The 19,595-nt window shown below is 41.1% G+C and overlaps 1 protein-coding gene across 2 annotated transcripts in view; it reads left to right on the top strand.

Moving 5' to 3' along the window:
• Positions 1–1,229: 1,229 nt before the first annotated feature.
• The window catches only part of LHFPL1 (LHFPL tetraspan subfamily member 1), a 62,184-nt gene continuing 43,818 nt past the window's right edge, over positions 1,230–19,595 (top strand). Inside the window, exons 1-2 of one of the 2 annotated variants that reach the window (XM_006082213.3) lie at positions 1,230–1,567; positions 11,273–11,668. In XM_006082213.3, coding sequence (XP_006082275.1) covers positions 11,287–11,668 — 382 coding nt within the window. In that variant the 5' untranslated portion in view covers positions 1,230–1,567; positions 11,273–11,286. Of the gene's footprint in view, positions 1,568–11,257; positions 11,669–19,595 lie in introns of those variants that run through there. The other variant, XM_023756744.1, reaches the window with a different exon arrangement.

Here is a 19,595-nt window from a genome sequence, read left to right on the forward strand (position 1 = left end):
GCTGTTTACCTATGCCACCATCTTGGTTTCCTCTAATATTGACTTATTTTTACTGAGAGAGGGTTTGGCATTTCTCTTTACATAGCCCTATATCTGAAGCAGTGATTCTTAAGGGTACACCGACTGAGAAATTATAAAGTTATCTCAGGAGATTACACTGTCAAAAGTCTGACATTCCACTTAAGGAGTCCTCTCTCACTCCCCCCAAAAAACTGTCGTAGTAAGCCATTATCACAGATGGGAATGTGGTTTATCAGTGTGTAGGGAAAGAAAAAAGTGCTTAAAAACTGATGATCAATAATAGCAAGACAGACAAATGTACGCATGCATGGATATAAGGCTATATCACGGATAAAAGACAGGATGCTTGCTTGAGAGGAAACATTAACTCATAAAACAATCAGGGTACAATGAAGGTGTTAAACTGCTAGTTCACATTTTAAAGTATTGCCACAAAATTCTGGAAAACAGGCCTGATAACCTTTATAGCATTCTGGGAAAGGAAGTGGGCCATTATAGAAGCAAAGTTACTTTGGATCAATCTAGTATGTTGTCTTAAGTTAACCTAGTTGCCCTTCATCCTTCCAACTCATTTTGTTCAGCAAAATTATCTGTTCACAAGGTATCCAGGAAATGAGACACATATGCAAACAAACAAAAAAACGCACCTGATCCCCCCCCCCCCCACGAATACTAGTATAAGGTAGAAAGTGATAAGTTTCCCAAAATAAATATGGAGTGTCAGGGACATTCATAGGTGGGAGAGATGACATTACATTGGAGCAGAGTGTCAGGCAAAACTCCATTAATCTCTAGACCTCTCAGCTCCTTTCCCAAGCACTAAAGCAGTTATTGATGTTTTGGGATAATTTAGACACTGCCTTTTGGCAGTACTGCTATTTTTTAAAAAATGTATTATTAAGCCTTCTCAGTGTGTGATTTTTGGTTTCTTAAATGTGAACTTGTTACATTTTGGAGCCATAGATTTCTCTGTTGGAGTGTCTTACCCATTAGACAGTGGAAATTATTTTGGGAAAAGAGGTTATTCTGTTTTACTCAGTTCAGGCATGTGTTTTCTGAGTCGTTTCCATGCACATATATCTGCTACCCAATATGTATAGTGGAGATAGTTTAGGGCTTTGGGGGAAAGTTAGGGAGAACCACTATTCCTCAGCAGGCATTCGGGCAGCAGATGCAGAAGTGAGACAGTTATGTGGGCACTCCTGTACACGCGCGCGCGCACACACACACACACACACACACACACGCACACACACACAGCTGACTTGGCAGCTGTGAGGATGGGGGTGGGGGGACTCATTGCTTGTTAAGCCAAATCAAGTGCCTGCATGTCTCAGGCTGGATTGAAGCCTCCAGCGTGTTTGGAGTTAATTCCCATTAGGTTGGACTCCGCCCCTCTCTCCCAAAGGTAAAGCAGGGTTTTCAGGCAACCCTGCAAAGAGCAGCTGGGATTCCCATCCCCTTCTGACAAGCTGTAAGGAGAAGTTGTTTCTCAGATCTGAGTTTGAAGAGAGGAAACAAGTCAATCAGCCTTCGTGGCCAGAAGGTAAATTTGCAGCTTGGGCCAAATGCAATTGAAACAGCTGGATAAAAACTGCTTTGCTCTCCCCTTGCTCAGCCTCCTCCTCCCCTTCCTTTCCCAGGCTTCCCGTCCTTTCATCTCACAGCTCAGAGAAGCTGTTTCTTCCCAAAGGCAGCCTGGTACATTTTTCCTTCCACATAGTTTGTTGTTTGCACAGAGGCTAAACGGAATCAGGGCTGGGTTCCTATTTCATATTGACGTGGTTTGAGGACCTAAGGGTTAAATGCTAGTTGGTTTCCCCAGAAGAATTGGTAACTTGAGGAGAGGAAGTGCATGTCTCTGGGAGTGGACAGAGGGATTTTGTTCTGACTTGTCTGTGGAAGTAAAAGCGGATCTGGTTTGCTGATGTGCTGGGGTTGATCTCTTAGACTTGCCTAAACTGGGGCTATGAGACTGAAATGGGGTAATGGCGTTAAACTGAAATGCAGATGTTGAAATCAGTTGAGGCTAGAAATAAAAGAATGCATTCACTCAGTAAATATTTGTGAGTTCTTAACTATGTGCCAAGCATGATGACTTCCAGAAAACCTGAGATAGTTTAACTATAAATCCATTCTTGAAGAACACTGGGCCAAGTGTTTCCATTTTGTGGTAAAAAACTAAAAGCAAAACGAAGACTAGGAGTGAGGAGAAATCACTTAGTGTTTGGGGAAACAGATGGGGAGGGGAGTGATGTTCTACTTCTTAGATGACCTCAAGTCTTCTCTGATACTTATGGGAAATGGAGTCTTCTCTGGTAGGGGGGAGAATTGACAGCTATCCTAGTGTTAGGTTGACCATAGATATTACTTCACTCTAACTTTACATTCTATTATCTCCATTTTATAGAGGAAACTGAACCTCAGAGGTTTTAAGTGATCCTCTCAAGTTCATAGAACCTATAAGGGACAGACCTCAGGACTCTACCAGATCTGATTCCAAACTCTTGGCTCTTTTCCACTAAAACAGTATTTCTCAATCATTAGTTCCCATCAGAATCAATTGAGGATTAAAAAAATGCAAATCCCGTAAGTTCTAATTTAGTGAATATGAGAAGGAATGTAATACTCTGCATTTTGAATAAGCATTCAAAGTGATTCTGGTGCAGAGAGTCTAGAGCCCCATTCTGAGAAACAGTCAATATGCCATGCTGCCTCTCATGTCTGCTGAAGTGGTCAGAGAAGCATTTAGCTCACCTTCTTCCTACACTGTCCAGGTTCACTGAATGGAGGTGGTGAACTGTGATGGCATTTTATTCCCAGTTGAGGCCATGGTTAGAGGGACTACTGGGCCAACAATAGCAGAGCTGGGGCTAGAGCTTAAACAAGTGAGTAGATGGTTTACCAGTTAGCTCATTGCTGATAGTGCTTAACAATGTCTTGCCAAAGTAGGCCTGTAGGAATAGTTTCTAACTTGTATAGGGTATGACACTCCTAGCCAATCAATTAAGCACTGAAGATAGTGGTACCTGTCAATCCAGAGTAATAACTGCGAAGAAGATCTCCAATTGGCATCCTACTTTCCAAAGCAGAAGCTCAATGAACAGCATTTTTTTTTTCATGGAAGGGAGAAGGTCATATGAAATTTAGAGACATCATTCTAATCCCTACTTTTCTAACCTCAGACTCTAGAGCAAGAGAATAGCTCAGGACCTGATATGGAGGATCTTTCTTATTTAAAAAAAATATTTTTGTTGTGTTTAGAGAGGAAGGGAGAGGGAGAGAGAGATAGAAACATCAATGATGAGAGAGAATCATTGATTGGCTGCCTCCTGCACACCCACCACTGGGGAGCCAGCCAGAAACCCAGGCATGTGCCCTGACCAGGAATCAAACCTTAACCTCCTGGTTCATAGGTTGACGCTCAACCACTGATCCATGCTGGCCAAGCTGGAGGGGTTTTTTCTGTGTTTTTTTTTAAAGTAAAATTGTCAAGTGCTTTCATTAAATTTTGTGTGTGTTTTTCTTTATTTATTAAGGTATTACATATGTGTCCTTATCCCCCCATTACCCCCCACCCCCCACTCATGCCCTCACCCCCCTGTTGTCTGTGTCCATTGGTTAGACTTATATGTATGCATACAAATCCTTTGGTTGAACTCTCCCTCTTACCCCCACCCTCCTCTATCTTCCCTCTAAGGTTTGATGGTCTGATTGATGCTTCTCTGTCTCTGGATCTGTTTTTGTTCATCAGTTTATGTTGTTCATTGTATTCCATAAATGAGTGAGATCATGTCATATTTATCTTTCTCTGACTGGCTTATTTCACTTAGCATAATGCTCTCCAGTTCCATCCATGCTGTTGCAAATGGTAAGAATTCCTTCTTTTTACCGCAGCGTAGTATTCCATTGTGTTATGGACTCTCTTCATCTCTGCATGGCCAACTTGATTGTTTACAATTGACCTTCTAGGTTGTCAATGACTCGATGGTCCTCTCTCTCTACTTACTCTCTCGCTTCTTGTCTTCTAATGCCTTAACTGCTTGTGATCATCCCCACCTCAGGATGAAAATATGAAAATAAAGAAATAAACAAGTCCAACACAGTTAGTTTTGCTAGTCTTTATACCCTAGGAAAAAATGAAAGAAGGAAGGAGAAAGCTTAGAAAGAGGATAGCAAGTATGAAAGCTGAGGAATTTGAAAGATAAGGCTTTAATTAAAAGTGAGGTCTTCTTAAGCAGAGAATAGTAGAATGATGGTTGCCAGGGGTTTGGTGGAGGGGAAAATGAGGAATTGTTGCTCAATGGGTGCAAAGTTTTAGTTAGGCCATTGAATAAATTCTAGAGATCTTCTGTTCAACTTTGTGTCTATAGTTAATAATACAGTGTTGTGTACTTTAAAATACGTTAAGAGGATAGATTTTATGTTAAGTGCTCTTAATACACACACACACACACACACACACACACACACACACACAGGACTTTTTGAAGGTTATGAATATGTTTAGTGCCTTAATTGTGTTCATGGTTTTATAGATATAGGCATATGTCTAAACTCATTGAGATGTATATTTTAAATATGTACATATTTTTCATATAGCAATTATACCTCAAAAAAGCTTGAAAAAAGTGAGGTGTTCTTCAAGTTGTGGATATATAAATGGGAAATAAAGCCTTTGATGTAGCTACATCATGATATGATTTCAGGCATAGCAGAACCTGAGGCAACTCTCTTTGTGAAGATACACAGAGAAGGAGAAACTTCCAAGGGACTTTGGTGGCAGTAAGTGAAGGGAGAAATTATTGGGAAGTAGAAATAGATCCCGTTTGAGGTTGTGTCTGAAACAGGCTACTTATATACCCAACTTGACACAAGGAGGCACATTGGGCAAAGACATTTTTCTGGAACAGGACTCTATTTGTGCACTGGAAACATATGCCTGTTTATCTTGCTCATTTCCTAGGGAAGTCTCAACACTGAGTATTTGTAACAGGGTTGGCACGTAGGCAATGCATACTATCTGGGGGCGTGAGTAGAAAGGCCTGTTCATACTTCTTTGCCAAAATCAGTGACAACAAAGCGGCTCCTTGCAGACCAGTCTGAACCAGCAGTCTTACAGCCATGTTTTCCTCAGCAGCTGCATATCAGAGACTCCCTTTCTGACCACTTCATGTTCTGGTCATTAATTTGCTGGCTGTTTTGCCTGGGCCCTTGGTAAGGTATTGCTTTCTTTAACTCAGAAGTTGTATGGCAAGCTCAAGTGGGAACAAAAGGATTTTTAGTCTTCTGTGGGGACTGGGGAGGAGGCTAGGTAGAGGAATGATTTGTTTTTCTCCACCAAGAAAAATATAAGAGCAATGCTTCCGGTTTTACTGATACTAAATAAGTGCCCACAGTGAGTAGGTACACACAAGAGTGCAGAGGTAAGAACAAATGATTAAAGACTGGGCAATGAGTCACCGCAGGGAGAGTTAGAATACTCATTTTTGGGGAAAAGTGCCAACAGTAAGCTACAGCAATCATACTTGATGAAGGGCTCTCATCTGGAGGACAGTGGCCAACCTGTTCTCCATTCCCTCTGAGGACCTGACCAAAGGAATTGTCATAAATTTCAGCAGAAAATGTTTAAAACGAGACATAAATAATTCTTGACAGTGAGAATTGTTAAGCTTCTGAGAAAAAAATGTAGTCTTTTTCTTTAGAGTTCTTTAAAAGCAACCATTTGACATAAACAGGTTAGGTGGGTTTCCTGACTCATATAGTTTGAAGTGATCTCTACCCATGATCTGTGTTAGAATAACTACCGTATCTCCAAAGTAGTGAACAGTAGTCTTTAGTAAGAATAGTAAATTCGGAACAGATTTTATGCTTTCACCCTGGTTGTTACAACTTTCTGGCCACTCTCACTGCTTCTCATATAACCACTCTCAGAAACAGGAATGTAACCCATTTAGGTGATGAACAAACTAATATATGAGGGACCATGTAACACCAAAGAGAGAGGGTCAATAACAAATCTATTAATACCTTGTTACTGGGCCAATTAGCATAACCACATTGTGAATTCCTGATTTCTGAAATCCAGTGTAGCTAGACATTCTAGGACATGGAAACAAAGCTATTGCATACATGAAATATACAAGAAGAATAAAGATATAAAGAAGCATAGAATTATTTGTGATTTTTAAAATTATTTTTTTGGGTTAATCCTCTCCTGGGGATATTTTTCCCATTGATTTTTAGAGAGAGTGGTAAGGAGGGTGGAAGGGAGATAGAGAGAGACAGAGAAACACTGATGTGAGAGAGACAGATCAATTGGTTGCCTCCCCCATGCACCCTAACTGTGGCCTGAGATAGAATCTGCAACGCAGTATATGCCCTTGACTGGGAATCAAACCTGAGACCCTTCGGTGCATAGGCCAAGGCTCTAGCCACTGAGCAACACCAGCCAGGGAGATTTTTATTTATGTGAGAGCAAAGACTTAGCTAGTTCCTGTGAATAAACTTGGATTGCTTTGGAGGGACAAAGGGAAGTTACTCCATTGCAGATTATGCAGGAACTAAAAGCATTTACCTGAATGCACTTTCCTATCTGACACAGGTATCAGTGAGCATGCACAGACTCCACACAGCCCATTGCTTCTCTATCCAGCCATAGAAGAAGCTGGGCTGGGGCTTATTTTGTGTTCAGAAAACACTGAGCCATTGGATCTCTTCCTTGACTGCATAAGGTCAAGTCTATGATTCACAAAGGTTTACATTCAAAATATATAAGCTTTATCCCTCCATTGTTTAATTCTGTGATCACTTTTAACTCTTACTAGTATTGCTTGAATCCTGCAGAGAGAACATTAGGAAATCAAGTGTGACAGTGATTTTCAACCTGCTGTCCATGGGCGGTGCTGGTTCACCACCCCTCTAGTCCTAGAGGGACATCCAAGTTTGGGACATTCCTAGTTTTATCACTGAAAGTCGCATATCCCAGGAAACTCCTTAGTCCCAGGCAAACTGGAATGGTTGGTCATCCTAGTCCTAAATGAAATAAGGACAATGAGTTTTTCTTAATGTTGAACATATTTAATTTAAATTTTGAGAGCCAATGAGTTTTTCTAAAACTAAATATATTTAATTTAAACTGAATTTTGTGATTCTGCCTTCCCAAATCTTAGCTTTAAAATACCATTTAAAAAATAAAATTATGTTGACAGTGGTTGGTAGTGTTCTAACATTTTTATTAAAGTATTTTGATATACAATATGATATTAGTTTCAGGTGTACAACATAGTGACTCTACATTTATATGTCTTATAATCACCACAATATGTCTAGTAACCATCTGTCACTGTACACACTTATTGTGATATTATTGACTATATTACCTATGCTGTACATTACATCCCCATGACTTATTTTATAACTGCAATTTGTACTTCTTATTTCCTTTCACCTATTTCACCCATCTTCCTACCCCCACTCATGTGGCAACCATCACTTTTTTCTCTATATCTATGAGTCTGGTTCTGTCTTGGTTTGCTTTTTCATTTTTTAAGTACATAAAGGGTGTCCCAAAATTCATGCAAGCAGTAATTTTGATGGAAAAACACTGGTTTATAATTAAAAATTGTAAATTTTTTATTGATTCATAAAGTATAGAGTATAGGGTTATGTATGGAATAGCATATCGGGTAAATGGCCTCCACAGCTTTGTTGGGACATACGCAAATGGATTATGGAACAACAACAAGTGGATGCTGATTTTTCAAACAAAATCATCTTCAGCGATGAGGCTCATTTTCATCTTGATGGCTTGGTTAATCGACAAAATTGTCACATTTGGGGTTCAGAAAATCCACGAGTGGTTGTTGAGAAACAAATGCATCTACAACGTGTCACTGTTTGGTGCGGATTTTGGGCTGGAGGCATCATCGGACCATTCTTCTTTGAAAATGCGGCTGCTCAGGCAATAACAGTTAATGGTGCTCGCTATCACGACATGATAATCCATTTACCTGATATGCTATTCCATACATAACACTATACCAGTGATGGCGAACCTTTTGAGCTCAGTGTGTCAGCATTTTGAAAAACCCTAACTTAACTCTGGTGCTGTGTCACATATAGAAATTTTTTGATATTTGCAACCATAGTAAAACAAAGACTTATATTTTTGATATTTATTTTATATATTTAAATGCCATTTAACAAAGAAAAATCAACCAAAAAAATGAGTTCGCGTGTCACCTCTGACACGCGTGTCATAGGTTCGCCGTCACTGCCCTATACTGTATACTTTATGAATCAATAAAAAATGTACAATTTTTAATTATAAACCTGTGCTTTCTATCAAAATTACCTCTTGCATGAATTTTGGGACACCCTTTATAAGTAAAATCATATGGTATTTGTCTTTCTCTGTCTGACTTACTTCACTTAGCATAATACCCTCAAGGTCTGTGCATGTTGTTGCAAATGGCAAGATTTCCTTCTTTTTTTACTGCTGAATAATATTTCATTGTATATGTGTGTGTGTGCATCTTCTTTATACCATAAAGTATCAATAGTATTGTAGTCTTTTAAACAGCTTGATTTGTCACAGATGATATAAGCTTATGTCAGAACCCCTCCTTTTATTTCTAGTATAGTATAAGTACTATTCACTGATATAGTTCCTTTCTCTTCCTTGAGTTCTCTGCCCTTCTATTGGTTGTCATACTGGGCCTTTTGATCTTCAAGTGATCACAGTCATGGAGGACATATGCGGTTAGTTTTGACTACAATTTCTGAACTTGGAACAACTTATGTTCTTGTGCTGTTGCTTTATACACTGCTTAGAGAAAGTGGCCTTCCTATTTCTTACCATCTCTGTCTTCCCCTCTAATTTTTTCCCACCCTTAAACATTTTTTTTCTTGAAATTCTGTATGAGAGATCATAGAAGCGTTTAATTGTAATACTTTTGGGGTCATGAGGAAGAATATGGAGGAAGGTTTCTTAGCTTTCTGATCCTCAATTTGATCATTTGTAAATTGGGGTTAATACCTTTCTTACCAACCTAAGGAGATTGTTGGACAGAGCGAATGAAATAATGGACTTGGAAGGGACTGTGATGATGCAGCCGCAGATGTTTATCAGCTTGTTTCCTCTCATTCTCTGGCCTGGGCTTTTTCACCAGGAAGTGAGTCCACAGCAGAGGGCTGCTTGCATTTTTCATAATCTTACCAACTCTACTATAACAAGCAGAGGCATTACCTCATTGTGGCCAAGCATACTTGCTTTCTAGCAGCAATTACTCATAACGAGTTTCACTTCTCCTCCTGTTGACTTTCCATCCCTCATCACATCTTTCTCTCATTCCCCGCCCCCCCATTCTCAGGCACAAAGCCTCACTCCCAGGGGCCCAGCTCAGGGCACTTTCTTCCCAAGGCCTAACATTCCAAACTAAGCACCTGCAATTTATGATCTCTGTTCCCTTGCAGCACAAAACACATAGCACACAATACATGTGTATCAGGAGAGGAATTGCAATGGAGTGAAAATAGAACATTATACTAAGACTCAAATAACTGGGCTGTGGTCTGGCCTGTGTATCTCACTAGCCCTTTACCCTTGGGTAAATCACTTCCTTTCTGTGATTCCATCTGTAAGTGATGGGTGTGTGTGTAGAAAAGTACTGGCCCAGAAATTTGCAGATCAGGTTTCTTATTCTGGCGTTATTGCTTGCCTACTTACTCTGTGACTTGGGAGAAATCATTTCCCCCTTTACTGGGCCATAATCCTTCATATGTAAAACAAGAAGGTTGAATTAGGTGATTCATTAAGGTCCCAGCCAATCTGGAAATTGGATGCTTTTATGAAATAAGTTTCATTAAATAAACATTACTTGGAGTGCCTACTCTGTGTCAGGCACTATATGATGGTGGTTGAAATTATGACTGGGAACAGTCCTGAGACCCTGAGTACAATTGCTGCTTGCTCCTCACTGTCACAGATTGGACCCATAGGCCAGTTCCTATACTTTTCTTGCCTTGGGTCTTCCATCCTTGAACCCCTCTTCCACCACCTCTAACTTTAACCAGTAATGATGAAACATGGAGGAACTTCTGAAACATACTCCACCATTTACCTGCTGGAGACATTCACAGTACTGTCATCAAGATCTAGTGTGGTCTCTGGCTGCCCTAATTGAGAAACAGGCCAGTAAGCAATGACAGATTAATGGAATTGGGAGGAAAGTGGCTGATGTTTGACAGATGGGTCTGTGAAAGCCATTTGTGAGCTGGGCTGAGGAGATTAGATCTAAAAAGACTCTTAGCACCTTGAATCTGAGATAACTTGTTCCAAAGACACCTTGAAAGGTCCCTGTAACTACATCTTCTTGCTGCCAGGCAGGGGACACCTGATAAAAGATGAGAAGCTTTCTTGGTTATATTAAGGAAAGGAAGAGGTAGCTTTTCTTAGTAATCAGTCTAGAGTTAAACAACCCTCAATGGTTAGAAAGTTGCCTCACATTTTGATTTTGGGACAAAATGACTGAATGGAATTACTCAGTGATAAGCATAGAGTGTGTTATTAGGCGCCCTTTATTTTATTCTACCCATTTCAACCTGGCTGATGCATCCCTGTGAAAAGCCAACATGAAGGCACTATTGGACATTCTACCTAGGTCAAGTGGACACATCCTGCAACTCTATGGTGAGCTTTTCTTCCCTCTTCTCCCTTGTATTAACAGCAGGCTCTGTGAGTTGTTTTCCTTCGTCCTTCTCTCACTGAAAACAACTTGGTTTCTGACCCTCTTGAGATATCACCGCCTTCCAGGCCTCCAAGCCAGAAAGGCCATTCAACTGGAAGCTGGAGTCTCTCAGGGCAGCCTGGGTTTCATTTAGGCTCCCCTCTGGCCACTCATTTCATGCTGGATGTCAAGAGTTAAAAGATGTCAGATCAGGCTGCATTTGAGTTGGCAGAAAAGTCACTAATTCAGTTCTACGTCTTTTTTCATTGTAGCCTAGAGACCACAGAACTCTAAATCAGGTGGAAGGAAGGAATGATGGAAAAAGTGCTGGAAAGCAGAAGCCCATAAGGACCCAAATGGTCCTCGAGAGAATAATTTTATCCAAAAGCAAGAGCCAAGTGACACATAAATGAGCCACAGGACTGGCCAGCCAGATGAAAAATAGACTGATGGAGCCTACATGATAACTTTCTGTATTTGATTCTGTGACCCAAAACTAACTCATCTCCCCATACCCGCAGAGAAACCTGGGACCATGAGGAGCAGCCTGACACTGGTGGGGACCCTCTGGGCCTTCCTGTCCCTTGTTACCGCTATGGCCAGTTCTACCAGTTACTTCCTGCCATACTGGCTCTTTGGATCCCAGCTGGGGAAGCCAGTGTCATTCAGCACATTCCGGAGGTGCAACTACCCGGTGCGGGGAGAGGGGCACAGTCTGATCATGGTGGAAGAATGTGGGCGCTATGCCAGCTTCAGTGCCATCCCAAGCCTTGCCTGGCAAATGTGCACAGTGGTGACAGGTGTTGGCTGTGCTCTCCTGCTCCTGGTGGCCATGACTGCAGTCCTGGGCTGCTGCATGGAGGAGCTTATCTCCAGAATGATGGGACGTTGCATGGGAGCAGCACAGTTCGTGGGAGGTAAGACAGTGTTGCTGGGATTGGGTAGGTTGGGGATCATTGTGGGGGCAGGGAGAAAAGGGAATGAGAAATGTTACCTCCTCTATTTCCATCTCTAAGGCTACAAAAAAGGAATCATTTAAAATACTCTAGGACCCTCTAAAGCAGTGGTTCTCAACCTTCTTAATGCCGTGACCCTTTAATACAGTTTCTCATGTTGTCGTGACCCCCAATTTCATTGTTACAAATTGAACATAATTAAAGCATAGTGATTAATCACAAAAACAATATGTAATTATATATGTGTTTTCCGATGGTCTTAGGCGACCCCTGTGAAAGGGTCGTTCGACCCCCAAAGGGGCCGCGACCCACAGATTGAGAACCGCTGCTCTAAAGTGTAATCTGCTAGTACATGAAGGTTTTATTCACAGTGAAATTGGTTATTAGGCAGTTGATATGTGTTTTTTAGCCTCCATTTTTATCACCTTCTTCTGCCTGCAGGGTGTCCACTTAAGAATATTATCCAGGTCTACTTTCCAGGGGCAGCAACATATATTCTAGTATTACTGCTTCAAAATACACTTGATTTTTAAAAGCCCTGATATCAGAGAACAGTGATCTAATAAACACCTACACACAAGTGCTAATTACAAATAAGAGTTTAATGTAAAGTCCTCAACAAAGAAATACATCTAATAGTGAAATGTTAGGTACCAAACAGACTGTAGATAAATGCTTATTTGGCCCACATATAAGGCTATCCCTGTCTGGTAGCCATTAACAGTCAATCTAGATTTTTTATGGCCCTGTCTTATACTATTTATCTTTTCCCTCATTCAAACTCCCTATAAATTAGTGAAGGTAAACCACGGATGTTGGAATTGTATGAATGGGCTAGGAAAGACCAAATACAAAATGGCAACCTGCAGGAAGGCAGTGGGAGAAATTTAATTTGAATTGTATAAGGTGAAAAAGCAATTTTACACAGGCAAATATATGTATGAATATGTGAGCTATATTTTACACCTGGTTGAGGCACTGGGACAAAGTGCTGATAGGAGCTATTGTTGAAGTGGGTTGTTTTTCATCAAGTTTTGAAATCATTATTTAATTCGTTATCATTCTCATATCCATTAGCAACACAGTGTGAGTGACTGTAGCCAAGAAATTTGGATCTCACTTCTGGCTCTTCCACTAAATTGCCCCGTGACCATGGGCAAATGACAGTGACCTCTCCTGTGTTCACTTCCTTTCTTTCCTTGAATTTGTTCACTAGCAAGATAGCCCAGATCCCAATTTTCTTCCTTTTTTTTCCAATTACTTGTTCAGGTGGTCTTGGAATGAGATGGTAGTGATAAGCTAAGTGATTCACAACTGGGGCTGATTTTTTTTTTACCTCCTTTCCCTGAGACACCTAATAATATTTTTGAGACATTTCTGGTAATCACAATTTGAAGAGGGTGCTACTGACGTCTAATAGGTAAAGGCTAAGAATGCTGTTAAATACCCCACAGTGGACAAGAATAAGACAGCTCCCCATTTCCAGCAACAGAGAAATAACTGGCTTAAAATGTCAGTAATGCCAAGGTTGAGAAACCCTGAGCTAAGGTATCATGGTTTCCTGACTGGCTTATGAAAAGCACCCGATTCTTTTTGTTGAATCACAGTTAAGGTAATGTTTTCAGGTTCTCTCTTTACTCAGACTCATTGCAAAAGTTTGAAATTTGAATTAACATTCTAGTCTCCCCTATCTCTGAATTTGTTTACTCATAGCTATTAATGGTTTTCAGGCCACACTGGCAAGTCATTAGATTGTTTATTTCTTCCCCTTGAAAACCATGGTATAGAACTAATTACTAAAGCTAGTCTAAGCCAATGACTTAATCCCCTTTAGGGGCTCCCTGGATATCACAAATGAACCTTAAGCAGGTTCACCTTTCACTTACCTGTCAAGAGTAAGGGGTGGTCCTTGAAACTCATATTTATAGCTCTAGGACCAACCTCAGTGCCAGGCACAGAGAAGGTTTTTAAGAACTGTAGAAAGAATGAACACATGCTAAGGCAATGTCTAGTGAATGTTGGAATAAAATGGACAAATGAGAGCTGGGTTCATTCACATCCTTTCCTTTTTTCCAGGCTTCCATCAAGGGTGTTAACTTCCTGACTTCTCTTCTGACTTGAGAGTGACAAGTTAGCCTCACTTGCATTTCTAAGAATTTCTGGCAGAGGGTGAGGCAGTATTAACTGTAGGAATCAGAAGTTCAGTAGCAATAACCTCCATCAGACTCCAAGAATTAACAATGGCTCCTACTCCAAGCTTGCATCCTATCTTGGGCTTGGCTGAGACGTTTACAAAACCCTTATGGTTCTCTATGTGACTTATTTTAGTTGGGCCCACCTCCTAGGTCTAGAAACTCAAAGGAAATTGTTGAGGGGAGATGTGGGTAGGTAAAATAGAGATTTAGACACTCATGGACTGAGTAGGGAAGAACTTTGACGGAGTGCATATAGGGGGAGTCAAAATAGTGCCCTTTTCATTCCATATGATTCTGCCATTCTATATTCCTCATTGACCCGTGCTCATATGAGCATGGTCACAGTATTTACACTGAGATGAGGGTCTTTAAAATTCAAGAATAAAATGCCATTTGACAGTACTCATGGAAAGAGTCAAGACTCAAGGTGTGCTATAAGGTTTATCCCTTATATTGGACAAGGGAATGATGATATTGGACAAGGGAATGATATTGGACAGATAACCAATTTTCCAGTTTCCATATCTGTAACACCAACCAACTAATAGTCATTACCACCTATATTTTAGAAACTTATGCCTGTTAAGGTGGCATCAGATGTGAAGGAATGGTGAAAACTGCTTGGATATATCATATTTTCTAGGAGTCCTTTGGCACATGACTATTACCTAAGGCTCTTTAGAGATCTCAGGTCTGACCCCTCAAAGATGGGCTCTACTAGTGGCAGACAGCCAAGCCTGACTCAAGAGAAAGAGCTGCGGGGGATTTAGTTTAAACTTGTTGTTCAACTGAGGGGAATTGATTTTGTTGCTCCAGGCCTGGCTGATTCTCGGCAGCTAGTGCATTAACCGAAATACATTAGGGGGAGGAGCCAATTTGTTTCAGGTCTGGTTTATCTCTGCCAGACCCCAAACCACTGAAGAGACGGAGTATCCATTAAGAACTATCTCCTCCCCCTGCTTGACTCTTATTCCCCAGTTTGGCGGCTTCCCACAGAGATGAGCGGTGGGAAGTGGGAGAGACAGGAAGAAATAAAGATCTGCTTGACTGAGTCATGCTCAGCAAGGTGACCTGATGGGGCCCTTGGGGCCCATTTAGCTCCACCTGCAGCTGATCCAGCTGGACAAGCCTGGGGTCCAAAGAACCTTCCACTGGGACCTTCATGCCCTGCTCCAACCGGTGAAGGAAACATCTGGTCAGGAGATTATTTCAGCCCTGGGGATGCTGAGGTTTCCAACCAGCTGGCCCCCAGCCTCTGAGAACGGGGTCATTATTCACATTCCCCTGTGGATGTATACACAAGATACTTGTGAATTATCCTCTATCTTCAGTAAGAGCTAAAAAAAGAAGAAATAAGTGAGAAGTAAATATAAGGAACTTCTTGGCAGGACAAAGTGTAAGATCTTGGATCGGGTTGCTTGAGGGAGGCCAAGAATCTTTCTAGAGTAGAGAATGTATCAGAATCACCTGGAGTGCTTAAATGATGTGGATTTCACACTTTCCCATTCTGATATCCACAGAAAAAGGTGGAAGGCATATTTTGAAAAATCTCCCTAGTGACTCTGATGTGTATTCTGTGTTCCCTTTCCCCAACCCAAGTAAGAACCACCACCCTGGAGATTATTGATACAATTTAATACACTCAGACCAGCACCCGTGTTTTATTCTGTGCTACATGCTTCAGGCCAGATGAAAATTGCCACTGGAAACAGATCACTGAGAACTTGATTCAAGGAAAGGGTGCTATTTGTCTAAAAACCATTTCCTGGAAAGTCGTCCAAAGTTTCACCAGAAATTATTTAACGTATCCTTACCAGGCTGAACAAGGATTATAAAAGTGGCTTTATGTTTGGGAAAATGTTTTCAAAGAAGTTAACCTGCTAGCAAAGACTCAGGTACAAATTGAAGCAGGGCAGAGAATATGGTTCAGGGATTCTGATGCTCAGCTCTGGGCTTTATGCACCAGTGCTACTGATTTTTCTTTTTCCCTTTGGAGAAAAAAATGCTATCACAGTGTTTTGCAGAGTGGTCCATGAAGCACTTGTCTAAGCATTACCTGGGGTGCTTGTTAATGCAGCTTGCTTAGGGCCATTCTAAGACCACTGAGTCAGAACTGATGCCGGACACCCTGCGTTTTATACAACCTCTCATGCTGATTTATTTTTGAAATGATAGTAGGAAATATTTCTGATGTATGTACCACTCAGCGGAAGAAATAGAGTTTTACCAATACAGTTGAAGTCTCCTTCCTACCGTCATCATAGTCCCTTGTCCCCACAGCAAAGGTAACTACTGTCTTGGATTTGTTATTTATGATTCTCCAGCAGATTCCAGCACACATAAAAAGTTGAGAACCTCTGCTAAGTTTTGTTTTAATATTGCTTTTAAAATGGAGTTCCCTTTTCTTCTATGTCTGCTTGTACATAAATATCCCTCTATCTCTCAAAGGCAAAGTCAAATGCAACTTTTCTGTGAAGCCTCCACTGATCTACTTTAGAAATCTCTAGCAGCACTGAAATGTCTTATAACTCTGACTGAAAATATTAGGTTGAAAGCATGGGAGACTTGAGTGGGGGAGTCCCCGGGAAAGGGAAAGCTGAGATATAGCTGGAGGGTAGATATAAATTTTCCACTGTGTTTGAGTTGAAGTTGCTACAAGAGCAATAAATTGAGCAAATTAATAGCAAACTAACTCATACTAGGCTTCTGCTTGGGGTAGTAAATTCAAAGTACTAATAACCATATTTGGACAAGTATTTATGGATTGGGTGGGGTAAGTAACAAAATCACTGCACTCTCAAAAGTTACTCTTGTGAATGGGGATGGTTACACCTAGTGAGGAGGCTTTCCCTGGCCAGAGACCAAATTTAGGCATTTGTCTAATTGAGAATGTGCAATTGGGAAGGGGTTACATAGATGCTGCAATATGGGGAAGTAGTGATGCTGGCTGCAGGGAACCTTGAGGGCAGCAGGGATGTAGCTGCAGGTAGGGTTCCAAGATCTGTTTGAGATTGTGCGCCTGAGGGTTTGTATTGGTGTTGAGGTTGCCACAAGGCCCAAAGCTGAGTAAAGTATCCAACTCTGGGCTTCTGCTTGGTCAAAGAAGTGAATTCAAACTATAGCAATTATGTTTGGGGAGAGCATTTGGTATATTTTATGCAAGGAGATTCTTGTGGAGGGAGAAGTTGAGGAAGGGAAACAAAATGGTCACCCGCACATGTGCAGTAGGGGAGTGAAGAAGGTAACATATTCTAAAGGGTTTTCTCTCCCCTCTATAGAGAAGTACCCAGATGAGCATAATCAGTTGAGACAGACTTCTCCAAAGGGCATACATGGTTCAAAGGGCAGTACAACTGGGGATGAGCAATGACACATAGAGAAGTGGGAGCCAGGATTTCAACTTCTTTGCCACCAGATCCCCATGCTTCTAATATTTGTAGTGGTCATTTTCTTTTTTGGTTGTTCTTGTTAATCCTCACCCAAGGATATTTTTTTCATTGGTTTTATTTAGAGAGAATGGAAGGAGGGATGGAAGATAGGGAGAGAGAGAGAGAGAGAGAGAGAGAGAGAGAGAGAGAGAGAGAACCATCAATGTGAGAGTGACGCATTAATTGGTTGCCTCCCGCATGCGATTGAACCTAGGACCCTTTGGTAAGTGGGCTGATGCTCTAACCACCAAGCAACACCACCAGATTACCACCAGATTACTAGGGTACTTTTGAAATGTATATTCCTGAGCTGCAGTTACTGAATCAAATACCTGTGGATTACATTTTATTTATTTATTTATTTATTTATTTATTTACAAATATACTAGAGGCCTGGTGCACGAAATTTGTGCACTCAGGGGGGTCCCTCAGCCCGGCCTGAGCCCTCTTGCAGTCTGGGAGCCCTCAGGAGATGTCTGACTCACCTCTTTTAGGCCCACCGCTGCACTCGCCAGCCATGAGCCTGGCTTCTGGCTGAGCAGCACTCCCCCTGTGGGAGCACACTGACCACCAGGGGACAGCTTCTGCATTGAGCATCTGCCCCCTGGTGGTCAGTGCACATCATAGTGACCGGTCATTTTATCATTTGGTCAATTTGCATATTAGTCTTTTATTATATAAGATTTTTTATTGATTTCAGAGAGGAAGGGAGAGAGAGAGAGAGAGAGAGAGAGAGAGAGAAACATCAGTGATGAGAGAGAATCATTGATCAGCTGCCTCCTTCATGCCCCCCACTAAGAATCGAGTCTGCAACCTGGGCATGTGCCCTGGACCTGGAATCAAAAGGTGACCTCCTTTTTCATAGGTCAATGCTCAGCCACTGAGCTGCGCCTGCCCGGCCAATCTACATTTTTAATAAGCTCCCACTCTTCCAGAAGGTGGCAGGGCCTGGTACTGGCAAATGACTTCCGTATTGCTATTTGAAACACATCTTCACAATTTGAAATTGATGAGAACTGCTGGGGACAAATATAATGGAAAAAAATTCCCCTGCAACTTCATGTTTTAAAATATGTCTCCCAGGACATCTTTCTCCAGCTATGATGAAATGTGATGGAATCAGCTGTCAGTTACAAGTCCAATGTCTCCAAGATGTATGTGTACAACCTATTGTGCTCACCTGTCTAAAAGGCCAAATGAAGGACTGGGTAGGAGGAGTAGAAATGCAGGTTGGGCAGAGCATGGACCCACATGCACTGGGCCAGAAGACATGCTTGGCAAAGATTTCTGATCTCTGTCCTGGTGCTTATGAATTATTGCAAGATAACAACTCCCGTCAGGCAGCTTTCGAATGGAGCCTTATTCCGCTTTTCACTTTCCAGTCATTTGTTATAAAAACAAAGAGGTGAGGGGAAAATATTAGCATGGAGAATATAGGTTGAAAGTGAGAGAGGAGCCATAGAGAAAGGCTACTGTTTAATAATAATCAATCTTTAATGAGCACTTTCTATGTGCCAGAAACTTTATGAGTATATCTTCTTGAAACATCCCTATAAAATAGAGTACTAGTATTCCCATTTTAAAGATGAGTTAACTGAAGTACAGAGAGATTAAGTAACTTGCCTAAAGTTACACAGCTTCTAGGTGGAAGACCTGGAATTTGAACTTAGGTCTAGACCAGTGGTTCCCATTGTGGGGCACATGCCCCACGGGGGGTGGGGGAGGGCAATTTGATTTTTAAGGGAAGCAATTAGAGAATGTGTTATTAACAGTAAATTGTTTGCATTTCTTATGGTTCTAGGGACCTCATATACAGTATATAAATATGTATTGTGACATATTTATACATTTCAGTTCTCTATTATATGTTTGAAACTTTATTTGCTATTTTTTCATATCACTTCATATTATTTTTAAAAATAATTTCTTAGTCATTTCTTCCTCAGTACTTCAACTGTCCTTTCATTCTTTTATTTTTCTCTTTAATGGATGTCATGTTCTTTGGAAGCTTGTTTAGACCAAGTTAATGGCCTTTTAGGCTTCCTCCATGTGAATAGTTCACTTTTTGAATAATAAGAATTATATGTCATGGGGAGGCGGGCATCAGGGCTTTAGAGATGCTTAGGTGGGGCTATTTAGAATCATCTTTCACAGAGATCCCTTCAGAAGTCTTCCTGTTTGGGTAGCGCAGATGAAGGAAGCTGTGTGCAAGGTAGGCAGAGCATACTGTGAAACAGATGCATTTATTGAGCACCTATTATATAC

This window comes from Myotis lucifugus, unplaced genomic scaffold (genome assembly GCF_000147115.1).
Source record: "Myotis lucifugus unplaced genomic scaffold, Myoluc2.0 scaffold_2, whole genome shotgun sequence".
Classification (NCBI taxonomy): domain Eukaryota; kingdom Metazoa; phylum Chordata; class Mammalia; order Chiroptera; family Vespertilionidae; genus Myotis; species Myotis lucifugus.